The 13,042-nt window shown below is 39.8% G+C and overlaps 1 protein-coding gene across 3 annotated transcripts in view; it reads left to right on the top strand.

Annotated features, from left to right (window-relative positions):
• The window catches only part of JHY (junctional cadherin complex regulator), a 64,345-nt gene extending 55,010 nt beyond the window's left edge, over positions 1-9,335 (top strand). For 2 of the 3 annotated variants that reach the window (XM_082410875.1, XM_082410876.1), the window contains 4 exons: positions 259-553; positions 5,894-5,974; positions 6,758-6,886; positions 8,879-9,335. In XM_082410875.1, coding sequence (XP_082267001.1) covers positions 259-553; positions 5,894-5,974; positions 6,758-6,886; positions 8,879-9,076 — 703 coding nt within the window. In that variant the 3' untranslated portion in view covers positions 9,077-9,335. Of the gene's footprint in view, positions 1-258; positions 554-5,893; positions 5,975-6,700; positions 6,887-8,878 lie in introns of all 3 variants that reach the window. The other variant, XM_082410877.1, reaches the window with a different exon arrangement.
• Positions 9,336-13,042: the final 3,707 nt, after the last annotated feature.

The following is a 13,042-nucleotide window of genomic DNA, read 5'->3' as shown; positions in this document are numbered from 1 at the left end:
GATTTTTCAGAATGATGTTTTTTCTGTTCTGAATGCACTAAATGAAAGTTCTAAGCAAGAGCTAGAATATCCTAAAGAAAAAATAGAGGATATTAAGAAATTAATGTATTTATGAAAAGATTAAGCTAAAGAACATTAATTTGACTGGGGGAGTGATAAAGGCATCAACTTAATGGTTCATAAAGACTTTTATGCTAAAAGTCTTATGTATCTAGGTTTCATTAACAGATTGGAGCTTTTTTTTTTTTTTCCTTTAAGGAAGTTCCATTCTTCCTCTGAGAGCCAACCTGGTAGTGCTTCCCCAGACTCACGGCTCACCCGGACGATGGAGCAGCACCAGCAAGCCCTAATGCATCTGACTGAGGCGCATCCCCACGAAGGGGCCTTACCCGGCGTCACGCTTCCACCCATACCGTCAAGGGTGGAAAGTGAATCCCAACTCAGTTCAGAGAGAAGCCAAAGAAACCAAGTGAAAATTAGCCGTAGCAATTCTGAAGGCTATCTGTTTCAACTGGAAAAGGGGAAGAAGCATGGGAAAAGCAGCAGCATTAAGGTAATAAAAGCATCTTACTTACTTAACCTTTTATTTTGCTAATACACTGGGACCTGGATTTTCATTCTCCTTATCGCGGGCCTGGAATAGGGATGCTGCTGGTGCTCCTCCCTCCTCCCCCTCCTTCCTCCTCTCTAGTCCCCACCCCTTCTCAGCCTTCATCCCACCTCAGCTCCTGCAGTAAAACACCCAGGACAGCCAGCCAATGACTGAGCTTTCTTCTGAAATGTTTGCTTTACTGAGTTCTGTGTTTACCTAAGATTCACCATGACTAGCACCCTTGTGCACTTAGGTCTTTCCCATCAGGTCTGCTTTGTTAAATAAGGGAAATGGGGGTGGGAGGCAAAGAGGAAGGTTTCCAGGAAGAAATGAAGGAGCGTTTTTATGTCCTTTGTGTTTCTCTACTGTTACAAACAATAAAAACCCCTCAGGAAAGATCACTTGTTTCTAGTGTCAAATAGTAAGGAAAAGGCTGGAAAATGCATTCTGCTTTACTGGGCAACAGGGAAATAGTTGCCCAGTTTACTGGCTAGAAGCAATAGTCCTGTCGTGGATTGGCCCTGCCAGGAACAGACTCTGAAATGGAGATCTGTGAGCAAGAGAGTTACCGGGGAACCACTCCTGTCGGGGAGGGAGGGAGCAGGGCCAGGTGAGGGAGAAGGGGCGGCTTTGAGGCTGGTGCAAAGGACGCCTCCGCCAAGCCCATGAGGGTTCTGAAGTTGGGATGGCCCTTCAGAGGCAAGGAACCCAGATGTTCCCCCACGTGGATCAGCCATTGGCTATTGACTGTCTCTGGGGGAGGGTTGTAACTTTGGGCACAGCCGCCCCATCTGGCTGAGGGCAGTTCTTAGGGAGGGACTCGACTGTGAGCCATAGCAGACAACACTCCCAGCAGCCGGGGGACCAGTGGACGCCAGCGGGGCGTCCACTATAAGGCAGATTTACGGAGCCATCCTTAGTTCAACTCAACATATATGTGTTGAATTCCTACCAGGAACTGTGTCAGCTGCTGGGATGTATAGCAAACGAGCCACGCCCTTTCCCCAGCAGTATCATGTTGAAATAAAAGAGAGAGAGATGCACAGTGAACACAGAGGAGGACACATCCCCACCTGCGGGTCAAGCAGAGCTTCAGGAGGTGATCGTGAGGCATCTTAGAGGATGATTGAGAGTTAGCAAAAGAAGGAAGACTGAAAGCATTTCAGGCGGAGGGACCAGTGTGAGCGAATGTTCTGAAGCTTGAGAGAACACAAAGCATGCTGGGAACTGATGCATTTCAGGGCTGCTGTCACTCAAAGTGGGAGGCGCTGAGTGTTGAGAGGTGACAGTGGAGAAGGAGGTCGGGGACCGGGTCTTCGAGGATCTTGCTCGTCATTGGAAGAAGGAGGGCTCTAATCCCTCAGCTGGTGGGGAGGCAAGGGGGTTGGCGGGGGGCATGGAAGAATTTTAACCACAGTTAGATTAATGTTTTAGAAAGACTGCTCTGGCTGTGGTGTGCAGGGCAGATGCAGGGCACTCCATGAATAGGGGATCGTGAAGTCAGTGGGCACCCACATGGGAGCCTCAGAAAAAAAGGAAAGGGTGGCCTTGAAGAGAAGAAGGGAAAGCTGGACTAGAATGACAGTGGGTCATATTGCAGAGAAGAAAAGGAGGACCAGCTTGGTGTATCCTCCTGAGATAGAACCTCAGAGGTTGATGCACATGAAACGCCCCAGCCCACTGCCACCACCTGAGAGCCTAGGCCTCCAGCTCGCTCACAACCCCGGGGTCCTTCCCTCCGCCCCTTCCCACACGCCGACCTGAGGGCTCCTTGAGCTCCTCATCTGACCCTCCCTCACATCCTCCGTCCTGCCGGGGTACCTAATTCTTGCCCAGGCTGTGGAAACCACTACTGGTTGTTTAGAGCTGGGATGATTCCCAGTTTCACAGTAAATAAGAAGAAATGTGTTCCTGGGTTCATAAGTAACTTATTTTTCCACCAAAACATCATTACTTGACAGTTAATCGTACCTAATCTGAGGTACGATTAGTACTGTTTTCAAGTACTTCATAAATGGAATAGGGTTTGTAGACTGGACTAGGAAGCCAGACACTGTGTGTATTATTATTTCTACAGGGAAATGTATTCAGAGCTTAGGAACCAACACATTTTCAAGGTGAGGGCGTCCTGTCACTCTGGAATTTACGAGTTACCAGGGCCTAAAAATGAGCTCAAACTCACTACCTCGGAAGAGAACCTTCTGGGTTAGGGTTCTTGCCAACTGTGGATTATTGTTGAAAGTGCAAGCTTTTAACAATTCCTAATGAGCAGGGTTTAGTGGAAGTCACACACTCAGCCATTTCTAATTTCTCATCACCTAATCTCTCTGTGACTCAGACAAGTTATTAATTCACCTGAGCCCCTATTTCCTCATACACACAATCAGAATTGTTCTTTTTATAGATTTGGTTTGACAGTTAAGTGAAATAATGTATTAAAACCTTAGCTTAGTGCCTAGCAAAGAATAGACATCAACTAAATGTTAGTTTCCTTTCCCTTCCTTCTCCTCTTGGTAGTTTGAATCTGTGTTTTACCGAGGGAAGGCAGAGGACAGTGCCCAGTGATGGTGTGTATCATGAGACATCTAAGATCGGGGAGGGGAGGGAAGAGGAAGAAAGAGAACTTCCACTTCCCACTTCCCAAGCCCTCTTTCCAACTTGGGAAATCCCTGCCTTCCTGCTTTCTCTCAGGGATGTTGCAATCCACACGTATCCATTTTCTCCATCCAAGCCTTTCAGCCTACATCCGACAAAGACACAGAAGCACTCTTTGTCCGGGAAGCCATTCCAGAAGCTAAAATGATTTAGAACCGAGCTATTTGTATAGGACAGCAGGTAGCCGGGGGCCCCAGGCAGAGGGACTCATTACCCAGGTCATGCCTATTTCCTAGTCAAAGCAAATCTCGTGGTTTCCAAGGGAATCGACTTGAATCACATTAAAAATTGGAGGATTTGTCAAGATAATAGGCCCAAGCACCGTTCCTCTTCTCCTGGCAGTTCTGTTGTGACCAATTTATGAACATTCAGCATTGTCCATGCCACTGAATCCAGACATCAGGCAGCGAGAGATTAACACGGCACAAGTGATGACAAACAGTAATAAAAATATCTACCGCAACCTGCCACAAAATAACCGCTTAAGGAGTTCTCTGACAGCTGTGTTGAGCTGAGCTGCAGTAATTAACTCGTGTGTTTGTTGTCACAGACAAATCCGGGTGTTGCTGCTTGACTGCTTCTAAGACGAGGTTTATTTGGATTAAGTTTAGCAACCGCAGAGCAAACTTCCTTCACTTGCTGTTCCCCAGTATTTGAGGCATTGTTTTCCGTCCCATCTCTGAGTAACTTTCTCACCCTTACACATCTGAGGAATGTTCTGGAGGAAAGCCCCGCAGTGTCCCCCACAGCGGGGCACGACCTCTCAGAGTTGAAACAAGTCCTCCCGGGACAGTCAATGTCATTTTCAAGTCAGGCACCTTTTGCCCCACGTTTACAATAAAAGTCACTCTTCTGGCTTGAGAAGACGTGTGATTGATGGCCGGCAGAAACCTTCCACCAGGAGATCCTATGCCAGACTCTGCCAAAGCCACGACCAGTGGACACCAGTTCCAAGGGGTAGATCTGGTCTGGTCAGCTGTCAGCTAGAGCCAGGGTTGGCTGATGTCACCCTGTGTGCATCTCATGCAAAGACTAGCAGCAAACCCCACCGGGGATTTTTTGAAAACATGCTTTTATTTTCCCCCTGTGTTTGGAGACCTAATGAGACTATTATTGTTGATTTAATTTTAAAAAATTGGGGGGGGGGCATGGTGTCATTGTGACCTTTTGGTCTTGTAACAGCCAAAGAGGTAAATCGAAGTAAATTCTAGGGATTCTTTGACTATGAAAGCCTTTTGAAGAGACAGAAAGTAGCTTAGTGGTTGCCTAGGGCTGGAGGTGGGGGGAGGGAAGGGACTGCTAATGGGTATGGGGTTTCTTTTTAGGACAATGAAAATGTTCTAAAATTGGATTGTGGTGACTTTCGCACAACTTGATGACTATACTAAAAACCACTGAACTGTACAACTTCAAATGGGTGAATCTGGTGGTGTGTGAATTTTACCTCAATAAAGCTGTTAAAAAGATTTTTGATGGAAAGAGATCAAACAAAATTACAGCACTGAGAACCAATCAAGATTACTTGAAGCTAACAAGTAAATCCAGGATTTTTGATTGCCAGTCACCCAGAACAAACTCTGTTAGGAGCCATCGCTCTCCCTTGAGAAACATCTCTTCACTGGAAGCTGCTCAGCCTGCCAAGGAGTCAGTGGCGTTTGGAGATGACCCCTTCGGGCCACACTCTTTCCTTTGTGTCAGTCTGCAGTGCTAGACACTCGGTTCTGTTTTTCTGTGACAGCCACGATGTTTATTCGAGGTGATAGTAAGAACTTCAATGGGGATGCAATAAGCAATTATTCATGCTTTACATTACATCTTTTGTGAGTTGGTGGAATGATTAAAGCTAAGCTGCTTCAGACTGGGTATCTGCTGCAAGTAGCAAGTCAGACTTCATGTCAAAAGTGGGAGTTTGGGGAATATCTTAACCTGTCCTACAGTCAGGAGCGCGTTAGTATTTTTCCTGCCTGTTACTGTGCTCAACTGACATAATTTAATAATTAAATAGCCACAGTCTGTTACTCTGTCCCTTTAAATATTCAAGAGTAATAAGCATTATCATATAAAATTATTTGTACCTTTCAAAATATCCAAAATCACACTGAATAAAATGAGTTTCTCAGTGGGTCTTGCTTAGAATCTTAACCCTTAAATGTTTCCTTTCTTTTGAATATTATGACATTAGACAGGGTGCCCTCTCTTCGAAGCAGTGTGCTTACCTGATTCGTTTAGATCGTCTCTTCCAGGGAAATCAGTTGGTTCAGTGAACAGTACAAAACTAGACATACTACTCATAGCAGCAGCAGCAAATTAGTAATGTATCCGTTATGTCAAAAATGTTAATAACAAAGCAGCATTTTACTCACTTGAAATTTTTTATTTATAATTTTCAGAATTTCAATGTTTTTTATTGCAGAAGTGGAAAAGTCCAAACATGTTAGCTCACCAGCTACAAATTACCAAGGAAACGATTATCAATGACGACCATTAAAATGGAAGAATTGTTGGGAAACACACCCACTGTCCCACGGTCCACACAGGCTGCCATTCTTCATTTTGCTTCTTCCCTTTCTTATGTGGCTATGACAACTTGAGGGTGGGGGACATACAAGTCTTTAAAAGAAACTGTCTCTTTGATTGTATTTTTAGAGTTCCAAGCTGAAAGGTTATCAGAACAGAGACGTGAAGCTTGGAGGCCTCGGACCTGACCTTGAGTCCATCAGAGACAAAGTGAGTGTGATGTACATATAGCATTTCCAGGATTGGATTTGCCCTTTGTCTTACAGCAAAACTGGATAAAGATATCCCCAGAACCAAGTCCTAATTCAAGTGTCTCCCTCTGAATAGAGACCCTTCTGAAATAGCATTGGTAATAAGCCCCGGGCACTCCTTCTACCATAAAATAAAATTACTCAGCCAATGTTGTTTTATGTATCCACCTTTTAGTTAGTTTTGAAGGCCCAAACAGAAAAGTGGGGCACGTGCACATGAAAAGAGATGTGTGTTATATGGTCGTTGGTCTTTCCCAGTAGAGTTATCTTGATAATACTGAAGAGTGGCTACAGAGAAGACACTCAGGGTAAGAGTTTCCCAAGCCACGAAAAGTGCATCCACTTTATTCTCTTTCCTCTAGTGAAAGGAGATCTTCATTTAATGTGTTTTAACTGCAGTTGCACTCAAGGCATAAAAAGAGAGTAGAGTTCAAAGTTGGAAGCAAAAATGAAAATAAATTGGGTAAACGCAACAAAGAAGAGGCTGAATGTGATTTAGCCACTGTTAAGTGAACACTGGGTGTGCTACTGCAGTGACATTCCCCCCCCCCCAAGAGAAACTATTTGTAGGAGAAACATTAACTTAACCATTTCACTGCTGTCACCTTACACGCGGTGATCCCATTTCCCCCGTGCGGCTGATACTGTATGCCCAGCTCACTAAAATTAGTGTCAATTTAAATAGAGAACAGAGCGATCTAGCAGGACCTGTGAGTCACCCTCACTTTGTTTCTCTGAACAGATGCAGAAATTAATACAGCAAAAGGAATATGCAAAACAAGTAAAGGAATACAACTTGAAGGCACTATCCATCCCGTCAAAGCCACAAATAGCAAAGACTGAAAATAAATCTGCTGTCCCTCGGCAGAAGGTAAGAAGTTCTCACCAAGGCAGTTGTCTTTTTAATTAGAACTAAAGGGAAACCTGTGTGACCTCATGACAATAAATTCCCCACGTTTTTTGAACACAGAGGATGATTTAGCTACTACTGTTCCTGCGGCTCCCCATCATTCACAGATATTGACGTAAAAATGATATACACACATATGATGCTGGAAGGTTAGCCTCTTTTTCTCCCTGAAGTTCACTGTTATCTTTAGTCTTCCACATGTTTTCCTCCAAGTATAGTATTTTGAGTTTCTCACACAAAAATTCAATGGTTAGGTGATTTCGTAGAAAAAAACTAATAATCCTGATTAACCATCAATTTCCTTCTCTACCATTAAATAAGTTTTAAGAAATTAGCATCTTGCCATCTCTGGGTGCTTATGTCAGAGGAAAGTCCTTCACTGGTTTCTCTCAAGTTCATTCTCTATATTTTTCCTAAGGGATGGTACTATATAGGTTTCTCTACTCAATAAAAATGATAAATACAGGATGTTCTCCCTCTCAGAAGTCATCCAACTCTAAGTTGTGATGTGAATGAAATACGTTCTATGGAGACACCGAGGTTTGCAGTACAAGTCTCTGCCTCAGTCCCAGTAAGGACACGGGACCCTTTGCATGAGGGACAAGTGACCCTTTGGTGCTTTTAGGAATTTGTACTTCGTGTTCTCTTTCACAGACTCTCATATTTTCTATCTATTGCCTTTCTTCCTCAGACCTTGAAGACCTCAATCCACTTGATTGAGTTTCCATGATGCCACTTTTTCTTTTTTCTCCAGTCCATTATTTGTTCATGAAGAGATTCAAGGCAACAAGTCTATAATTAGAAATTCCAATAGAAGTCACCTACACACACTGAAAAGTCTGGAGTTTTTCTGTTTTGGAGATTTTTCCCCTTCTAGGACCTACATAGACTATCCATTCCCATTTTAGCTCTCAAGAAACTCTTATTAAACTGTAAAACTGGGGGTGGGGAGAGATAAATTAGGAGTTTGGGATTAACATATAACACTACTATATATGAAATAGATAAACAACAAGGACCTACTGTATAGCACAGGAAACTATATCCAATATCTTGTAATAACCTATAATGGAAAAGAATCTGAAAAAGTATATATATATATATACATACACATATATATATGTATATATATATACGTGTATATATATATATATATATATATATATATATATATATATATAACTGAATCACTTTGCTGTACACCTGAAACTAACACAACATTGTAAATTAACTATACTTCAATTTTAAAAAATGGTTAATTTTAAAAAAGTAAAACATATAAAGGCAGATTTAGAAATCATATTCAGTAATCTCATTTTTATTGTAATGCCTGTCAGAACTGACATCACTGAAAAAAAGACTGCCTCTTTTTAGTATCCAGGTATCTATAGATACGCTAAAGAAAAGGAAAAAATAATTTTCAACCTCTAATAAATAATTGCCAGAGTTGTAAGAACCCAGAAACAAGAATAGTTGGTGTAATAATGGAGACTCAGTTTTATCTCAACTACAGTGATGTCTTTGGTCTCAAGCTGTAACAAGTCCTCTTTGGATGGAAAGGTCAGTTAATATCTCCTTAACAGAGGTTTGGTTTTAATAAGACTGCCAGAAGCTAAATAGATCAAACACATAAGAAATCTATTTTCAAGCACTTGAATAAAACTCAGTTTTATAAAGAAAATATCCAGAGTCACAACTGTACATATCATTCTTCAACTCTCTTTTTTTCCACAGCATTTTGTTACGTGGCTAATTTATTTTGTTTAAACTGTGCATTATATTGCATTATTTGTATTTTCCATTTGGTCTCCATTTCCATCCATCCCTTAGTACATTATTGTAGCAATAGTCTCCAATTACATTATCAATAAACCTTTCCTAAGACTAGATTTAATTTAAGGAATCCAGGGTTCACTTCCCATCTCAAATAAAATTTTATCTTTATGCTTTTAGGCTTTGGAATATGCTAAGACCATCCCCAAACCCAAACCTTCAAATCTGAGTGATCAAGCCTCAAAGGAAAAGAAAAATCCAACCCATGCTGGAAAAGAAGACATTTTACCTGAAATCTCACTGCTGGAAGTACTGCAGAACAGACATGAAAGGGAAAAACAGGCTGTGGCTGCTTTTAAAGCCCTTCACATTGTATAGACAAGATATGACCAGAGATGCCCAGGGAATGGACTTGGAGAAGAGAAGCTCCAACCCACTGCTCTGCACTGAGAGTGATGACCTAGCGTCATCTAACTGCAGTCCATGTTTGCTTCGCACAGGATTTAAAATATGGGGCCCTATTACATTACGGCGCCATATCCAGGAAGAAAAACTATTTTAATTATTTATTTTCAAATCAGTTAATATTGGGGCTGAATAAGAACTAGGGAATAAAGCCTTTTGGTTTTATACTGGATCCTTTGATTTCTTTTTGGTTTTATATTGGCTCTTTTAATTTCTTAAATGATCGCTACCCTTTCTTAGCATAATGAAACTCTTAAAGTTACCCAGAAATAAATGTATCTCCTTGTGTTTCTTTCTCATTTTTCTGATTAAAAACAAACTATAAACACTTCAGTTTCTATTGAAAAGAACTCAACTTGGACTGAACACCAGTAAATTTTGCGATATCATTTCCAAAATATTTCAAAAATCTCTAAATTTAGCCAAGGGTTTATATGTAAAATTTTAAAAATGAAAGTGCTTCTAGATGTGCTACTCAAGTAAAACAAATCTCAACGTTGTTCTAACAGAGCATCAAGATATTAATTAGAAATCCACCAAGTCCAAAAGCACTCAACTCGGGCACCTCTGAGAGAGACAGTTTCTCAAAGCTGCTGACTCCAAGTGTATAAATATGCTGAACATCTTGTCATTAAAAATATCTTAAAATATCATCAAATGTGTGCTTCCAGACAAAAACATCCCTTAGTTTACTACTGAATGTCAATATTAATAAATATTTTTTCCCTTTTAAAGAATCTTTTGAAACTGCATAAACATTGTGAAATTCCCAGGTCTTAAAATAGTCCCTGGGACTATTTTAAATCCTATTAAATTAGGATTTAAATTTTACTTATTTGCTTGTACTAGATGGGCATTGCATTCTTAGATGGCTACATCCAGAAATAGACACATTTAACAATAATTTAGGGAAAATCTGTTTCTCTATACAGGTGGCATAAGGACTGGCTTTGGAGATTTATTCCTATATTGTATACATTTTACATATACCACAATGTGGTAGAAAAGCTGCCTGTAAAAAACTTTTTCTTAATACTGGAAACAGCATTGAAAGTCTGAAAAGATAACAAGTATCTGAAGATAAACAGTAAACTGGAGAATCATGTTTCAGTAGTATTTGGAAAATCATAGTACATATGAGGAGTTAGTTCAGGAAAATCACAGCCCAAGCTGCTCCTAAAATTTATCTGTAAAAGAAGAGGACCCTTCAAGGTACATGTTTAAAGACTTTTCTAGAAACATGAGATAGAATGATTTTTTTTTCCCTACATTTTTAAACTTCCCTATATTTAAAAACTTGCTCTGGAAGCTAAAAATAATGCATAAGAGACATTTCCATATTTTCATTTTTAAAGGGACAGGGTAAATTTTTTAAACATTCCATTTCTACTAAATTATCTTAAAGGAATTTAGAGCTTGGAAGGGGTTTATCTTGTTCAAGTGCCAATTTTTCAGAAGAGGAAATGGAGATCAAGAAAGGATAAGTGACTCTGAAGTCCTTCAGTCCTACAATGGGAGACTAGCCAGGTCTAAACTCCAATCTTTCAACAGCAAGGACAGCACTATTTGATTATTTGTTTGTGGGAATAGAGTTCTTGTTTTTCTGTGTGGGCAAGGAGGATGTAATTATATATTTCAATTTGGGACATGAACTTCCATCATTTAAGTTCCATTTTTAGAAATATGCATTACTATCTACCTTGCATTTTTAACATGTACAGTCTGGCAACTTCATTACTACATTGATGAAGTTGTAAGAGACATCTACAATGCAACTCAAATGTTGACCAATAAAAGAGACACTATTTCAATTTTTTTTTCAGAACATTTAAATACCTCTCCCTAACTGTTTCTCTCAGCCTAAGCATTAAATCCTTCAGGCACTTTCACACCTACTATTAAGAACCCACACCCAGCTGAAGCAGGTTCAGTGATCCAGTTGATATCAAACAACATTTCACAGGAACTTTACACTCAAGGCAAAGCTTTACCATCCAGTATATATGGCCCTAGAGCAATCAAAATTCTTTGTACACAAACACTGAAAGTGACAGGTAGCACCTAAAATGAGTTTGACTAAAGAAATAGAACATACTTGCTGAAAGCTTGGGGTTGAAATCAAAGAATAGATCAAAATAGGCTTCATCTGGCCCCAAGTCATCCCACAATGGTAAGATCCAGCAGAATGTCACTAAGGTACCACGATACTAAGACACGGTAGAGATTCTGCAAAAGCAGTAAATGACAAACACTTGTTTGGCTCCTCCTTTAAAGGCAATTGTACTATTAACAATAATATTGATCTTTTATAGACCTGAGTGGATCAGTGATCAATTTTTATCATATTTCTGTTTCAGATATTTAGGAAATAAAAATAATCTGCCTATTAGAAGACAAGGAACCATAAACTTGAGTGACGTAACGATGGAGGGCCTGGATTTGACCAGATGTTATACAAGCCATTGAAAGACATAGTGCCTAACTCCCTAATCTCTATGAACTGGTATAAAGGACCTTTAAATCATGTATTCTCTCTTATCATAGACTCCTTTTATGATGTTTTTCCATCTTGAGTTTCTAACAAGAGCATCCTCCTAGAGGGAGCTTTTGTACAAGTAGCTGAATTTAATGACAGCTGTCTTCATGATATTGCTTTGTAGAGTAAGGAGTCTCTTGGGAGTTATCTAGAAACCAACTCAAGAAAAGACAATATTGAGGAACAAAATAAAAGGTCAGCCTAGCAAAGGCATCGATGTCTAATTGTTCCAATTGGGGCCTTATTATTGGTTAATGAATCATTGTCAAAACATCACAGTAAGCATGAGCATGCACAGTCTAGTCATAGCGAGAAAGTGACTCTTCATCCCAACAGTTATTAGCTGGGAGTTGCTTGAAAACACATCCAGTAATTAGAACAACACTGGAGCTAATTGAGAACTTTGAATTGATAGCAAATGGTCTACAATATCAGACTGGATAAACTCAGGAGGGATTCTTTTTTAATTACTTATTGAAAAATTGCATAAAATGAAGTGAATTTGGGTGATAGTCTGCACATACCAGGACAAGTTTAACTAACTCTAACATGTGCTTCAAAACATATATTACCATTATATTAGAAGTTGCACTTGAAAATATAAAGTTCTTAAGGAAAAATTAAGGTTGCTTCCCTAAATATGCCTTTTTAAAGATCATCTTTTTCTATCAGAGTAAGAATAAATCTTGAATAATACACATTTCCTCTAACACTCAAGTATTTTACAGGATGACCATAGGACTTCTCCCTAATGCTAAGTGAGTTTTCATAACTTTTATTCCTAATGGGTAAAAACAGAAAGACAAAAGGACACATGAATGCTGCATTGCCTCTTTAGTTGTTTTCCCAGTGAGACAGGATTTAAACAGCAGGACAAAGTCAGTTTTTCATTATTGTGGATTTTGTTTATCCATTATCTCACTCCCTCTGTATCCCTCATTATAAGAAATGGTCTATATTGTCAGACAAAATTTCTATATTAGAAAGGCAAAAAAGGAGAATTATGTATTCTAATAAAATTTTATTTAGATATTTATTCCACTTTTTAAAATATACTGAAGTAGGATCTCAGAATAGCTAAAAATCTGAAATTCAGAATTGTCCCCGCAACTCACTGCCTCCAGACTAAGTACAGTATTTGTTTCTACTCCGCCTCTCAACTTCATTAAGCAAAGCCACACATCTTTCTCACAGGGGTACTGGGAAAATACAAAATATCTCAATTTCCTAAGCAAACATCCATTCAATGGAAAGCAAAAGGTTTTGGATGGCAGGTTTTTCTTTCATTCATTCACTCATTCATTCATTCGTTCATTCATTTTATTCTCTCGTCTTAAAGATTC

The sequence above is a fragment of the Balaenoptera physalus genome (assembly GCF_965194825.1).
Source record: "Balaenoptera physalus genome assembly, chromosome: 10".
In the NCBI taxonomy this organism is placed as follows: domain Eukaryota; kingdom Metazoa; phylum Chordata; class Mammalia; order Artiodactyla; family Balaenopteridae; genus Balaenoptera; species Balaenoptera physalus.
Note: the sequence above shows the minus strand (reverse complement) of the source record. Positions and strands in the feature narration are given on the sequence as shown.